The 15,809-nt window shown below is 46.6% G+C and overlaps 1 protein-coding gene across 6 annotated transcripts; it reads right to left on the bottom strand.

The window, feature by feature from the left end:
- Positions 1-653: 653 nt before the first annotated feature.
- LOC127002213 (cytochrome b5-related protein-like) lies at positions 654-14,854 on the bottom strand. Of its 6 annotated transcripts, none has more exons than XM_050868009.1 (7): positions 14,319-14,853; positions 12,928-13,215; positions 5,135-5,313; positions 3,879-4,017; positions 3,316-3,718; positions 2,976-3,128; positions 654-2,257 (listed from the first exon to the last, which is right to left on the bottom strand). In XM_050868009.1, the coding sequence occupies exons 2-7, from the start codon at positions 13,130-13,132 to the stop codon at positions 2,008-2,010; spliced, it is 1,329 nt and encodes a 442-aa protein (XP_050723966.1). In that variant the 5' UTR covers positions 13,133-13,215; positions 14,319-14,853; the 3' UTR covers positions 654-2,007. The 6 variants fall into 6 exon arrangements, with proteins under 6 accessions (XP_050723966.1, XP_050723948.1, XP_050723959.1 ...); XM_050867991.1 differs by having other exon boundaries at positions 12,928-13,210; XM_050868002.1 differs by having other exon boundaries at positions 12,928-13,177; positions 14,319-14,852.
- Positions 14,855-15,809: the final 955 nt, after the last annotated feature.

Genomic DNA, 15,809 nt, shown 5'->3' with positions numbered 1-15,809 from the left:
CTACTCATAAGATTTGTATCCCAATTATTCTCCACTAATATTTTATGCTTTTATAAAGTGACACAATAACTTGTGTTTTCAGGTGATGCCTGCTGTTGGACTTGCATACTAACCAGGTGAGCTAGCACATTAATACCCAGTCTTCTCCATGTCTAAACCTTATTTGTTTAACTTAGCCATCCCATTATAAAAGGTAATTGTGTACTATATATGTAAATTTTGTACTTCTCCAGTAGCATAAATATTTCTTGTCATTCCTTCTGCCCATCTTTTCAAGTGTGTGTACTCCATCCACTTTCTTTTCAAGATAGTTTATTGCCTAGCTTTTGTGATTCATAAATTTCTCTTGGTATTCTTCCTGTCCAGTGTCCACCTTTGTTCCTTGAAATCCATCATAGTGACACCTTACTCATTTGAAACCAGGCATTTTTGTGAGTATTTTTGATCCATCTTAATTTTTTAAAAGTGTATATATATATATATATATATATATATATATATATATATATATATATATATATATATATATATATATATATATATATATATATATATATATATATATATATATATATATATATATATCATGGTATTGCACTTGTGGTTCATTCAGAAAATCCTAAACTTATTTGTATGAGGTAATCACAGTCATATGTTGAGTATATTTTAGTGAGTATTTAGTTAGTATTTTTTTAAATTTTGGCACATGATAACATCTTGTACATACATAACTTCACCTACACAGACATAAAGGTGACAAGATGTTCAAATTAGCTTTTTCCTTATTTCATCAAATTAATTGCTAAATGTTGTTTCCTTAGTAGGGGAGAGCGGCGATGATTCGGCCACTTTTTAGAAAAATATTTTTAGAAAAAAAGTTTTAAGAAGTAGTGTAATTTTGTTGATCTCAAAATGTTCCTCCATCATTTGGCTCTTTAGGCTGCTAATATGACACTCGTAGCTATTTCCAGTTTTCAGATGTAGGTGATGAAAGACAAGTTTCTAAATTGTGCGAACTATCCCCACCCGTGATGACGGTTCGGCCAGGGAGGAGGGATGGTACGGACACTCATAATACTCACCATAATATTAATATAACTTAAGTTTGATTGGCTAATAAACAAGATTATATCTACTACAAAACATTTGTATAAGGACAAAAGTATCCTCTCACTGTTTATAGGGGAAAAAATAAAAGGAGAACTACAAGAAATCTCAAAAATTTTGGTATTATGGCTTCCTTCTCTTCTCACAAGCATAATATCCGAATATAAATCAACCAAATTAACCTTTTTATAACCGTTGCAACACTTATTGTGTTTAAATTTATATAAATTTAATAAAAATCATGAAAAAATCAACTGTCTGAATCATCACGACTATAAAAACAAATGTGTGGTCACACTCCTTTTTCAGCACGAGAGCTGGGTGATTGTGTTATACGGCAATACCTTCGCCGTGCATCGCTGCATCACCGAAATACTTTACATTTCGCTACTTGCCATGTTTTTGAAGTGAGAGCGTACGATACACCCCGAAAATATTACATACGAGATGCAAAAAAACATAAAATCGGACTTGCATCGAAAAGAACAGCTCTGAGGGCGTGGTTGTCCCTTCGTGGGCCAAGGCAACAAAGTTTTGCACATTCACACAAAATCTCGCAGCACTCGCTCCCATACACTTTACAAAAAGTGCTATGGCCGGACCATCCCACTGTCCGAATCATCACCGCTCTCCCCTATGTATCGCCAACAGATGCATACTCTGATCTGTGATACATATATAAAAGCAACAGTTTACCATGAATATCATCCCATAGTTGGTGATTCTTTGAAAATAACATTAACTGCAAATATCATAATATAACAAAGTAATGCGAAGACCCTATGAATAACCATACTGTCCCCAAACTCAAGAGTTTTTCTTACATATAACTATTAACATTATGTATAGACATGCTTTCACCAGTCCAGTTCATGTTGTTTTATTATAAGATGTTGACTTTTACAAAGCTTTATGCTTGTACCCAGGGTAATTGGTATTTGGGATGTTTTTGGACATCTGGAGGTACTTTCCAGTTACCAAACTTTGCCATCTCACAAAAGAAAATGGAATGTTGAATTCCTTACAAGTCTCTAAGAAGACTGGGTAGAGGCTGTATAGCTTGGAGTGGTCAACAGTAGGCAGGAGATGATGTAGAGTGTGTTCGCCAAAGCTTGTTAGTACTAGTAACAGATTTCCTGTCACTTCCACTCTGCAAAGATAAGGAATAAGAAAAGGATATGTTTGAATTATTAAATGATATTCTTATCAAGTATTATAATGAGAAGGGAGGAAACCTGCTTATTGGCTTCATTTTTGCTGACATTAATTGGGGCATCAATGAGGACTTGAAACTTGATTCTTTTGAGCCACTATATTTTTCAATTGTTCTTTTCTATTTTCCCCCATGAGCACCAGTCTTGTAGGTATATATATATATATATATATATATATATATATATATATATATATATATATATATATATATATATATATATATATATATATATATATATATATATATATATATATATATGCCACCTTGCAAAGCTATTGTCTTTCTTTTATTGCTTCATAATTACTTCTAAAATTCCTGATAGTGTCAACAGTCCATTGCACACCCATATACCATTTTCAAGATTGTGTGATCCAATATTTTATTCAACCCATCTCTCCTGCAGGTTCCTGTCTTTATGTAGCAATCCTATAGCCTCATACCTTTCGTTTCACATTTGTACATTATTTTTACTAGTACTGAAAGGTTATAGAGAACATAGGTTGGCATAGCTTTATAATTGATAGTAGGGTGAAAATACTATGCTCTGTTTATGAACTTAAATTGCCTTCCTATATGATAATATGCAAGATGCATGTTGATGGGTATGCTGATTTGCTGTAAGATATGAGTCTCTCAGTGTAGTGGTTTGTACCTGTCTCTAACTGCATCCAACTGACATAGTCCCCAGTCTGGGTCATCCCTCATCCTGTCCCCATCATGGAAAATGTCAGGGTGGTGGTGGGCTGCAGTCATGCCAATAGCCACAAACACACAGTTGGTGGTGGCATGAATTGTCATAAATAACCTGGAATGGAAAAACTATATTTTTAAAACAACAGAATATTAAGTAATGTAGGTGATATAATTATTTTTATCATATTTAAAAAAAATCATAGCTATTTAGGAACTACAGCTTTCTATGTCTTATTTTGCCAACTTAGGTATCACAATATATTGATGATGATGAACATTTTCTTATCTAGAATGCTCACTTAAAGGCTTGCCAAAATGATGGAGAAATGGTAGCCATCAGGAACAACACAGAGTATGGCAGGAGGTACTCAGGACGTAGGGGAGTTATTCCGATACATACTTCAAATATTCTTGTGAGATGGGCTACAAAGGCTATAACTGGAGCCATGGGCAGGTCATATATATAACTTCCATATCTCTGAATGAGATTCTTGTCAGGCTTAGGTAAGAATACCCAAACTGGGTCCAGTGCAGATATCTCAATATCATTGGCCGTGTTGGTGTAGAGGTGGTGTGAGAGGGCATGTGTCACACGCCACTCATGAGAAGAGAAACCAGATAAGTCAAAGTAATACATCCTCCAATTGTCACGTTGATGGAAATAGTTGTGAGCACAACTAATTGTGAAAGAGAGGAACATCCCTGAAAAAACCAAAAAAACATTTAACACCGGGAAAATGTCAATAGATATTTTTCAGTGATGTCTCATATATTTTGCAGTTTCTCTACAAGATACCCATTAGTAATCTTGAAAGAGTTGGCAGTATTAAAAAATTACCTTATTATTAAAAACACTCCATACCTGCCAATACTGCAAGAGTGTAAGAAGATAAAACTGTTGAGGCAAAAGTCAGAAGAAGGAAGGAAAGAGCCAGACCATCTTGGATCACCAGTGATTTCCATGAAGGGCCTTTTCCAGTTTTTCTTAGGATTGGTTCTACCTGCAAGGTAAAAATGCCTAAAGTTTTCCATTACATATTTTTGCCTAGAGCAGAGGTCACCAACCCATAATTCTGGAAGAGCCAGTTTCTTCAGACTTGGCAGAAAAGCAATCTTGCTGGAGTCGCAGTGTAAATTGTGAATGGAAATTACAAAACATTAATATTTCCTCCTCCATATGGGAGATAGGTAATATACCCACAGACAAGACAAGATAGTAAATTACACTATTAATAATAATAATAATAATAATAATAATAATAATAATAATAATAATAATAATAATTATAAAAGCAGGTGTCGTAAAATAAACTATTATATTTATGATGCCCCTCCATTAATTTCATATGATATCACCAACATATTGTCAATCGTTTATGGTTTGTTACCCCGACTGCACAAGTATTACATGCTTTTAAACAACATGCCAACTGTACTTGATATATCTGGTCATCATGCTGTGTTTCAAATTCAATGTGGCTTCTGTTCCTGCACTTCTTTGGAGAGCTGCTCAATGTCTGGAGTGTATGCTCGCATTTTTTATGATAATTTGGAAGTTTTTAAGTAGGTGGCAGGAGCCAGGGTTAAAAATAGTCCTCTTTTATTAATCCTGGCAAGAGCCACACAGGTCTCTTGAAAGAGCCGCATGCGGCTCCGAAGCCACAGGTTGCCGACCGCTGGCCTAGAGGTTATGATATACATAGCTCATTTCAACAGGACTTTGTTGTTAATTAATAACAATGATTATATATTCAGGAAGTTGGATGTGCGATAAAATAAAATGAAGAGATGTGGCTGTTTAAGGAAAGAAACTGGTAAAAAAAAAGTGAAAATCACTGAAAAAGCTGCCTAGAATGGGGGCAGATGAGAGCTGTATGAAAGAGGTTGAGTCTTAATGAGGCATCACAGTAGCAAGCTGAGGGAACGACATTGGGCAGATACTGAAAGAAAATTACAATGTGAGTAGAATGGGAGCGGCTCATTGAACAAGAGTAGTATATAACATGAGTATTGGATCAATAGTTAACACATTAGGTTTGGTCCATTAGAGGCGATTCCACATAATGAAGACTTTTAGCCTTGCTGCATCCACAACCTCCTCCTCAATCACCTGCTTACCCTTCGTTTGAAGGTTTTGTAGAAACCATTTTTGTGAAAGGTGTACGGTGAGTTCCTGGGCGTTGTGATATCTTTGACATAGTATTTCTGAAGGAGCTTTTCTGGTCCTTCACCAAAATGTGAAGCCTCAAAGGCCTCTGTGATGTCTGTGCCCTTGGTCACCTGCAGCCACATCTTTCCTGAAAGTATCAGATTATAGGCTACACCTAAATGTTGATGGTGGAGATAAAGCAACATCATACCAGTGTGATGGCCCAAGATTGGATAAATATGCCTAAAGGCTGTAAAAGCCACAAGGACCCCTTTTTCTAAACACTAGTGTGTTTCCCTCCCTGTCTTGTGGGGCCCTGGTTTGAATCTCAGGTAAAATGTGTGGGAAAAATATTTATTCTCCTGGATTCATAAATTTCTCATGTGGTTTAAGAAGTAGAAAATCCTCCATGACACCAACACATACACATAGTTCACCAGATGAAGCTACAGTGAAAAGAATGTAATTATCATGTGGACAAAACATTAAGTACAAATAAGTTAAAAAAAAAGAATATATAGTGTGGACAAGATGTAAGTTATGCTCATACAAGTTGTAGACACGATGAAAACAGTGCAAATCAGCAATGAACAGGACATAGATGATAAGGTACACATGCAGCTTATATGAACATAATGAAAACTGTAAGTCAGCAGTAGACCAGACAGGATTTATAGTTAATTTTGTTTTAGAAGGCTTGCATAAGATAGGTGCCATGCTCTAGGACAGGTGTTTTTAAAGTAGTGCCTCAATACTCTCATGGGGTCTCAAAACCAGTTCTTGGGGGTATCCAAAAAGGCATCCTGGAAAATATTAATTTAATAATTTCGTCTTGTTTTGTCGTTTTTTTTTTATTTTTTACAGGAAATTAAAAGTTAAAAGTTGGGAGTATTGGAGAGGGGGAAGCAGGTTGACTTGGAGTTGAACTTTGGGGTATCGGGGCTGAAAAACTTTAAGAGCCACTGCTCTAGAACTGAATCTGTGATACCTGCACTGACACTAAATTGTTTAATGATTTTCTCGTGAAAAATAATGTACTACATGTAAATTAGATAAATGATGATGTAAGTGAACTAGTCATAAACTCTCTCTCTCTCTCTCTCTCTCTCTCTCTCTCTCTCTCTCTCTCTCTCTCTCTCTCTCTCTCTATATATATATATATATATATATATATATATATATATACACGGCGTGACGGCGCCGTGTTCAGGAGTTCCATCCCCGCCCGGTGCCACCAAACTGGGATTTTTCAGCCGCCGCCGAGTGGCTTAAAACTACCCACATGCTGTCCAGAAGACCACCTATCAACCCGGACTCTAGATTCTAGGATTAAATATGAGCTCCGGGAGGGCAGGATGAGCCAATGCAAGATGACGCCACTATAAATATTCGCCTGTGCCAGAACGGGCTGGGCCGACCATCAGGCCCCACCGGGAAGAAGCCTTGGACCGTATATACATACATATATATATATATATATATATATATATATATACATATTATATACATATATATATATATATATATATATATATATATATATATATATATATATATATAAGAAAAGGACGCGCTCGCCTGTGCTCTGTGCCTTAGGACTTAATCGCCTGTGATTTGTGCCTTGACTGCCTCCCCCTTGGACTTATAAGGATTGTACAACGTTCTGTTGCTTAGTAAACCCCAAGAAAGTCCGCCCTGTATTTAATTGTGCCTCGCTGTGTGCTCTGTGGGTGTGTGCGAGTGTGTCACCAGGTGTCTTTGTGTCTGCTGTCCGCCTCGTGGGAGCACTGTGTTTGAGCCCAGTTTGGGAGAGCACCTGTCTGCCTGTGTGAGGGGTAGACAAGTGGAGTACAACAGTGGTGTCAGGCAGGTGGAAATTGGTGGAATTGTGCTGTGAGTGGACGGGCAGACAAAGAGTGACGCCTGGGCACAATGGAGCTCGGCGAGCACGGTGTGGTGACCTTGAGGCTGATGAAGACGCTAAGCCTGGCCAGCTGGAGTTAATTGCCTCAATGTTGGCTGGCTTGAGGCAGAAATAACGCTTCAAGGTCAAGACCAGCTGGCCCGTGAGCAGGCCGAGCGCCTGAGGCACAGGCCAACAGGCGAGGAGCAGGCCCGTGAGCAGGCCGAGGCACAGGCCAGCAGGCTTGAGGAGGCACTACAAGCAAGCTTGGCTTCTGTGCGGCAGGAGGCACGGCAGTATACCGATCAGGCCTGCGAGGAGGTCGGGGTGAGCTACAGAGGGGCCTAGAGGCACTGAGAGGTGAGGTGCAGGAGGTAAGGTTTGAGGCGAGGCAGGCTGCCGTGTGCGCCCCAGAGGAAGTGCAGAGTGAGCCTTTGTGTGATTGGGGGCAGTGTCAAGCCTCGCTGAGGCCACGCAGTGCATTCTCTGAGCCTCCGGGCCTGGCGTGTCCGGCCAGGGGTCACAGTCGGGTTCAGCGGCTGGCGTGGGCTGCGGCGGGGCGCGGCAGCAGCCCGCCACTGTTGCCAAACAGCCCGCCACCTCGCCTCCTCACCTAAACCCTACTCTGCCTCCTTTCTTGCCCCGAGTGCCTGCCTTCTACCCTGCTCGTTCGTTTCCTTCCCACCACCACACCGCATAGCAAAGCTGCTGATGATGCGGCAAGGCTTGGGGAGGCCTACGTTGCTCAGTTCGTCATGCTCGCAACAGCTCAAGGGTGGACTGAGGAAGAAAAGGCGCTGCAGCTGGCAACGCGCTGCAGGGGCCCGCACTCGAGATTCTCAGCCACCTTCCAGCCATTTACCAGCCTGTCGGAAGCCTTGCAGCGCCGCTTTGGGCACAGTCACCAGGCTGAGGTGTACAGGGCTCAGCTGAAGAAGAGGGCGAGGCAGAAGGGCGAGACGCTGTCACAACTGGCGCAAGATGTAGGCCCTTGTGAGGCGGGCTTATCCGGCTGCTGGTGAATAGATGCTCTGCAGGACCACCAGCTGCAGATCTACGTAAAGCAAGCCCACCCTGGTGACCTGCAGGTGGCTTTGGCGAGGCCATGGAGTTCGAGGCGTTTCTCAAGACGTCAAGCCGCCTCGCTGACTACGCCAAGCCTCGGAACGACGTGCGAGGCCGGAAGGCGAAGTTCGAGCGTAAGGCGGCGTCGAGGCCCGAGTTTGGTGGCCGTTGCTGGGGCTGCGGTGACCACAGACGCGACCGGTGTCCGAGGGGCGAAAGACGCGTTCCTCGACCGGCCGAAGTCTGGGGCTTCAGACTTGCTGCAAGGACTGCGGCAAGTCTGATCGCCGAAGCAAGTGGCGCAGGCGGGAAACAGCAGCGGGCTGGACAAGGGGCGACTACCCAGCCTGCCAAGGTCGACACGCCAGATGCCGCCATACCACTAGTTCGGTGCAGGTGGAGGGCAACGTAGACGGTAAGTCTTGCCGCCTGACAGTCGACACCGGGGCTGAAAAGACCCTGGTGCGCCCCGAGTTGCTGGACGCTGAGCGGCTCCCAGACGCCCGCAGAGATTGTGCGGCGTGACGGGCATTGCGTGGCACTCCAGGGGTGGCTCGTGTCGGCGTGGGCGGCGCAGAAGAGCGGCTGCCAGTGTACGCCGCCGACCTGGATGAAGAGGGCTTGCTCGGTTTTGACTACCTGGTGCAGACTGGCGCATGTATCGACTTTGGACGGAAGCGGATGAGGGTGCACGGACAAGAGGTGCCCTGGCTTCCGGAAGTCGGTTGTGCCGAGGTAGTGACGGCCGAGCGACTGCACCTTGCCCCCAGGACGGAGCGACGGTCAGTGTCGACTGTCGAGGGTGATGCACGACGCGGAAGGCATAGTAGAACCCTCAGAAAACCTGCACCTGACTGACGGTGTGGCAGTCGGGAGGAGCCTCGTGGGAGCGGGGGAGGAGTTAGTGACAGTACTCGTTGCTAACTTCTCTGACGAGGCTCGGCGACTACCCGCTGGTGCCAGACTAGGCACATGTGAAGAGGTGGAGCGAACTGAACAGCCGTCGAAGAGTGCGTCTACGCCTGCGGAGGAGTGCTGCCTGACTTCCTTGAAGACCTGGCGCTCAGGGGCTCCGCTAACCTGACGGAGTCGCAGGCGGAGAGGGTGCGCCACACCTTGACGCAGTACTCAGACGTGTTCAGCCGGGGCGACTTGGACTTGGGCCGCACGTCGCTGGTGAAACACAGCATCAACACTGGAACCAGCGCGCCCATCAAGTGTCCCCTCGACGTATCGCACCTGCCCGACGAGAGGAGATGCAGCGCACCGTCAACGACCTGGCAAATCAGGGGTGATCGAGAAGTCCGACAGTCCGTGGTCTTCAGCGGTAGTCCTGGTTAAAAGAAGGACGGCACACAACGCTTCTGGTGGACTACCGGGCACTGAATGACGTGACTGTGAAGGATTCACCCCTGCCGAGGATCGACGACACCTTGGACGCGCTGGTAGGGGCGAGGTGGTTCTCCACGCTCGACCTGAAGTCGGGCTACCACCAGGTGGAGATGGCCGAAGAGGACAAGCCGAAGACAGCCTTTTCCTTCGGGCAGGGCTTGTGGCAGTTTAATGTCATGCCCTTCGGCCTCTGCAACGCCCTGGCTGTTTTGAACGTCTGATGGAGCGGGTGCTGGACGGCCTGCAGTGGAGGACGGCCCTCATCTACCTCGACGACGTCATCGTCTACGGAGGCACCTTCGAGGAGGAGCTGGGGAGGCTGGAGGAGGTCCTGCAACGCCTGAGGAAGGCTAACCTCAAGCTCAGCCCCAAAGTGCTCCCTCTTCCAGTACGAGGTGCCGTTCCTGGGGCATGTCGTCAGCAAGGACGGCGTGCGCACAGACCCGCAGAAAGTGGCAGCAGTAGCAGACTGGCCTCGGCCCACTAACGTAGCTGAGGTCAGGGTTTGGGGGTGGTGCACCTACTACCGTCGCTTCGTGCAGGACTTCGCCACCATCGCGGCGCCCCTACACCGCCTCACTCGTAAAGGAGTGCCTTTCGAGTGGGACGAGGCGTGCCAGGCTGCGTTCGACGGCCTGAAGAGGGCCCTAGTGGAGGCGCCGGTCCTGCCGTACCCACGAAGCTCCCTTACCTGCTTGACACCGACGCCAGTGCGGAGGGCATCGGGGCTGTCTTGTCGCAGGTGAAGGATGGAAGGGAGCACGTGGTGGCCTACTACAGCGCCAAGTTCAGTAGGCCTGAACGCAACTACTGCGTGACCAGGAAGGAGCTGCTGGCAGTAGTAAAAAGTCTCGAGCACTTCCAGCCGTACCTCTACGGCGCTGAGTTCACCGTCCGGACCGACCACGCTGCCCTGCAGTGGTTGAAAACACTGAAGGCGCCGGAGGTCAGCTGGCGAGGTGGTTGGGAAGGCTCGAGCAGTTCAACTACCGGATTGTTCACCGCCCGGGTCGTGTGCACAGCAACGCCGATAGTTTGAGCCGGCGCCCGTGTGAGGCAGGTTGCTCTCACTGTGCTAGCAAGGACCCCGACCCTGTGACTCGACGCCCGTGTGAGGCAGGTAGCTCACATTCCGTCCCTGAAGGACCTGACGCCGTGAGTCAGAGCCCGTGTGCAAGCTACTCACACCAGGCGCGTCAGGACCCTGACCCTGTTTGCCGACGCTTAACAGTGCCTGCCAACGCCACTGAAGGCAACGACCGGTGGCGTGAGCGCAAACGCGAACCCGCTCTTGCTCCTGTAGTGCGTTGGCTCAGGGCCAGCGGGGAGCGACGGTGGGAGGAAGTGTCGGCGGTCCTGCCACTAAGTGCCTCGTCGACCAGTGGGAGACGCTGCGGTTGGACCGGTGGGGAGTGCTAGTAAAGCGCTGGGAGGTGTTAGGCGGAGTGGGCAGAGACGCCTGGGTAGTGGTGGTACCCCGTGCAAAGCGTGCTGAGGTGTTACTGGAGTTGCACGCAGGTGTTACTAGTGGCCACTTGGGCGAGAAAAGACCCTTAAAGAACGTCTCCGCCAGCGCTTCTACTGGGTCGGTATGCGGAACGACGTTTCCGAGTGGTGTCGGGCCTGTGACGTTTGTAGTGCGAAAACCCCACGCCGGAATCGGGCTCCGCTTCAGTTGTACAGCGTGGGGGCGCCAATGGAGCGGGTTGCTGTAGATATTGCTGGCCCGCTGCCCATGACCCCGGGGCAATCGTTTCGTATGCGTCGTGATGGACTACTTCACGAAGTGGCCTGAGGCGTATGCGCTCCCGAACCACGAGGCTGAAACAGTGGCGAGTGTCCTGTAAACGAGTGCTTCACCCGGTTCGGTGTGCCGTCAGAACTGCACTCAGACCAGGGCCGTGAGTTCGAGTCCCGTGTGTTCCGTGAGTGCTGCGACTTGCTGGGAGTGCGGAAGACCCGAACGACGCCACTCCACCCGCAGTCGGACGGGATGGTGGAGCGGTTCAACCGGACACTCGCACAGCAGTTGGCCAAACCAGGAGGACTGGGACGTCAAGTTGCCCGCAATGCTGATGGCGTACCGGTCCGCTGTGCACGAGGCCACTGACTATACACCCGCACGTCTTATGTTTGGCCGCGAGCTCAGACTCCCCGTGGATCTGGCGACGGGGCGGCCGCCGGACGTGGGCCTGCCGACTGTCACCTCTGGCTTCGCTGCCGCGCTGCAGGAGAACCTGGTCGAGGTCCATCACCAGGTGCGCGGCAAGCTCAGAGTGGCAGGCCAGGCGATGAAGGACTACTACGATCGCCGCATGCGGGACGTGAAGTATGCGGTGGGTGACAGAGTGTGGCTGTATAACCCTCGCCGGAAGAAAGGGTTATCACCGAAGCTGCAGAGTCCCTGGGGCCCTACACGGTGATTGCAGTCCTGTCCGCTGTCACCTACCGCATCAGGAGGGGCCGCAAACGCTCCTCTGTCGTCCACGTTGACCGGCTCTGGCGCTACCATGGGCCGGGCCGTTACTCCTGGGGTACTGGCGCTGAGGAGGACCCTGACTACCCCAGTAGTGACGAGGAGGACCGGGCAGAACTTGACCCGGTGGACGTCGAGGTCGCGGATGATGTGGAGGAGGAGGCAGGTGGAGACGCCGACCTGGAGGCCGGCTCTGCTGGTGACCTGGACCAGCCCGCTGCCTCTCCCTCGCCCTCACCTCCACCGCGACGACCAAGACGTGAGAGGAGGAGGCCAGGATGGCTTACAGATTTTGATACAGAATGATTTGTTTAGTTCCCCAGTTATGTTTTATTTGTTTTGTTAAGTTGGCGAGGCGGGTCGCCTGCGCTCAAGGGGGGGGTAGTGTTACGCCAAGGCTTAGCTTAGTTTAAATTGTAATTGGCGCCACGTGACGTAATGAGGGTTCCCTGCGGCCCCGTTGAGGGGGCGGGCTGGAGAGGGACGCCATGCGGCGAGGAAGAGAGAAGAAAAAGGACGCGCTCGCCTGTGCTCTGTGCCTTAGGACTTAATCGCCTGTGATTTGTGCCTTGACTGCCTCCCCCTTGGACTTATAAGGATTGTACAACGTTCTGTTGCTTAGTAAACCCCAAGAAAGTCCGCCCTGTATTTAATTGTGCCTCGCTGTGTGCTCTGTGGGTGTGTGCGAGTGTGTCCGCCGGAGTGTCTTTGTGTCTGCTGTCCGCCTCGTGGGAGCACTGTGTTTTCCATAGCGAGCCCAGTTTAAGTAATTGGGAGAGCACCTGTCTGCCTGTGTGAGGGGTAGACAAGTGGAGTACAACAATATATATATATATATATATATATATATATATATATATATATATATACATATTATATACATATATGTATTTAAATTTTTATTAACGTATATAATCGTTACATACCTCCTGGATGTCGGTCAACAAAGTTTGTGAGGTCATAGAGCTTGTTGTGTACCCGCCAGTATGGAGCAACACCGTCGTCTGTCCTCTTTCCTCTGAGCCACTGCTCAAAGCTCTTGTGCGGGTAGTTGGTTGGAAGCTTTGTGAAGGCCGTTAATTTGATGCTGCTGTAGACACCATTGCGGGAGTCACCCTCACGAGGTGCCATGCTTGAAGGTGTCACAGATGCTGCCACCCAGAGAGTTTTGATGACCTGGAGTTTAGCCAAACGGAATTCAATGCCCTCCTGCACTGCAACGGAAAGAGGCGTACTACTACCTCGAGGCGGCCGTGGTCTTTTACCCTCATTATGTTTTGCCATTTAAATTAATAATTAACCACAAGAAAGCCTCTCAGCTCAAAATTAATAAGCTAGACCTTTGACTGATCCCTTTAAGCTATTGTGGCATGGTGTAGCTTCTATGTGAATAGCATGCCTGAGGTAAATATAAAGTAACTTACCTTGTCTTCGTCTCAGCACCGTGCGGGACTGGCACGCATTGTTTATTTAAGGGAATGATTGATGTATGATGTCCTTGATCCTATCAGAATACTCCATGCGCCCATAATCAGTGTTATCGATCTCGAAGATATTACTCTTTTCGTGGCAGTGTGCTGAGCTGAGTGACTGCCTGAAGGTCGCGGCTTCGATAAACGATGCCGTTGTCAAGCTTTAGGTGGATGACTTCGATTACAGTTTAGTAACACATCAGCTTTGGTGTATTTGTCGGCGGTGGTCTCATGCACCTTTTTTATCACTTTAGATATTGCAACGAATTATATCATCTAATATTAATTGTTATTTTGAATAAAAATGCGGAAATATAGGTGTGCGCATATAGGTACTGTTACAACACAGGCTCTCTCTTAAACCCATGGCATGTTGATCTGTGTGACCTATATATATATATATATATATATATATATATATATATATATATATATATATATATATATATATATATATATATATATATATATATATATATATATATATATATATATATATATATATATATATATATATATATATATATATATATATATATATATATATATGAGTTCCGCTAGCGTAGTCAAGAGTGAGGAGGGATGATGCAACCAAAATCCACGTGATTCTTTTCTTATATTACACAACACTACGCCTTAGAAAGAAGCACTAGTCCCCTTAACACTGCTTCCTTCAGAATCTAATGAGCCGCCCACAGCAGCCGTCACTCCACTCGGTGCCCTGCCCCCTGATAAACACACACCGCAGTGCCTTTAACACATAGCTGCGCAGATTGCTCTCCACGGCCTCCTGTAAGCCCTCGGGAAGGGGGTAATGTCGTAAAGGGTTGTCCGCTCTCACTTACCGTCTACGCCCTACGGAAAGGAAGTGGTGGCGTGGCGTGACGACGGAGTAATTACTCCCCTAGCCCCTCGACTTTGTCCTCTCTGCCGTATCTGGCACTCTGGGGCCTCTGCCCTCTGGTGCCTCTCAAGGCGAAGGCTCCTCCTACCGTCCTCTCCCGTCCCCTCTTGCCCGCGCATTTCAAAATCTACCTCGCCTTTCCACAGAAGGCGGCCGCATAACAATAAATTATTCATTAAAAGTGCAGACCGATGATGTAGACGAGATAAGTTCATTGAAAGGCGGCAAACACCGTACTATCCGTATCAGACCCCAGGACATACCGTTTTTCGCAAATATCAAACGAAGACTCGGATCACCATGATGCTTTGGCAAAGGTTGTTTCACACACTCCACTAATTTTTGACGCTATTGTGCATTGCCAGATGCGGTTTATTATGGCGTTTACTCTTGACTGTGATGACAAAACCTGCGTGAGCCACTTAAAAATTCGAACAGGTGAGGCGTGACGTATTTGTGACGTGTACCCACCAACTACCTCCTCCCCTGGCGCCCCCTGCTACCATCCCTCCCTTTCCCTCCCTCCTACCCTCCTTTTTCCTCCGCATTCCCTCTCTCCCCCGCCCTCTTTCTCCCCCATACTTCCCTTTCCCTCCATCCCCCCTCCCTTCTCTCTCTCTCTCTCTCTCTCTCTCTCTCTCTCTCTCTCTCTCTCTCTCTCTCTCTCTCTCTCTTCAATCCATGCACACGTCTGACTTGAATTAATGGCAGATAAATATAAATTATATGCCGTCTGCATCAGCATCAACAGTGATGACGAGGATGACCTGTTTGTCGATGGTGGTGAATATGAAAGTAGCGTATGTGGTCAGTTCTTTACATTATTAATCCACCCATCATATACTCGCTGTCTGTTTTTGTGTGCTATGACTTTTTAACATATTTACATGAACCCATATCGTATGGCAGTCTTTTCCTAACATCAGAATAAATTATTTATATATTTCTCCAATTTCGTTTGAAACTTTTACTCTGCAATGAATTCCCGCTTCAATTCCACCCTTATTCCTTTTCGTCTCTTACGCGATATCTTACAAATGATCAAGCATCAGATACAAACTTCATCCCATCATACGCTCAACGGAACCTGTGGGAAGGAGTGTCATATACTTGTTGAACTTTCAGTGGTTGTATAATTGCCAAACAAACCTCATACAGCACTTAAGCAACATCCAGCTGAAGTTGTAACACAAGGTATGAAAACAGTTGATGCTTTTAGAATTAACTCTCTAATATCCATCGGTTTTGACAAGAAAGTGTTCCTTTATATTTTGATGCAAAACCTTACATAGACTCAAATTTCCTTTCGCGAACGTCATTTTGAAGAAATTTTATCTCTGAATTCGTATCTCCACATCAAACTATAAATGAATTTGCTATTGAAAGGAGATTGCTCATAATCAGTCAGTGTATATATATGTATGTATGTATG

Source organism: Eriocheir sinensis, chromosome 2 (genome assembly GCF_024679095.1).
Source record: "Eriocheir sinensis breed Jianghai 21 chromosome 2, ASM2467909v1, whole genome shotgun sequence".
NCBI classification, from domain to species: Eukaryota; Metazoa; Arthropoda; class Malacostraca; order Decapoda; family Varunidae; genus Eriocheir; species Eriocheir sinensis.
Note: the sequence above shows the minus strand (reverse complement) of the source record. Positions and strands in the feature narration are given on the sequence as shown.

Bases quoted from the DNA above. Each gene is read 5' to 3' on its own strand.
- LOC127002213 (XM_050868009.1), bottom strand. From the start codon at position 13,132: ATGGCACCTCGTGAGGGTGACTCCCGCAATGGTGTCTACAGCAGCATC. The intron at 4,018-5,134 runs GTAAGCAGGTGA...TTTACCTTGCAG, and splicing joins ACAAAACCTTCAAACGAAGG to GTAGAACCAATCCTAAGAAA. The intron at 2,258-2,975 runs GTACAAACCACT...TTATCTTTGCAG, and splicing joins TTGGATGCAGTTAGAGACAG to AGTGGAAGTGACAGGAAATC.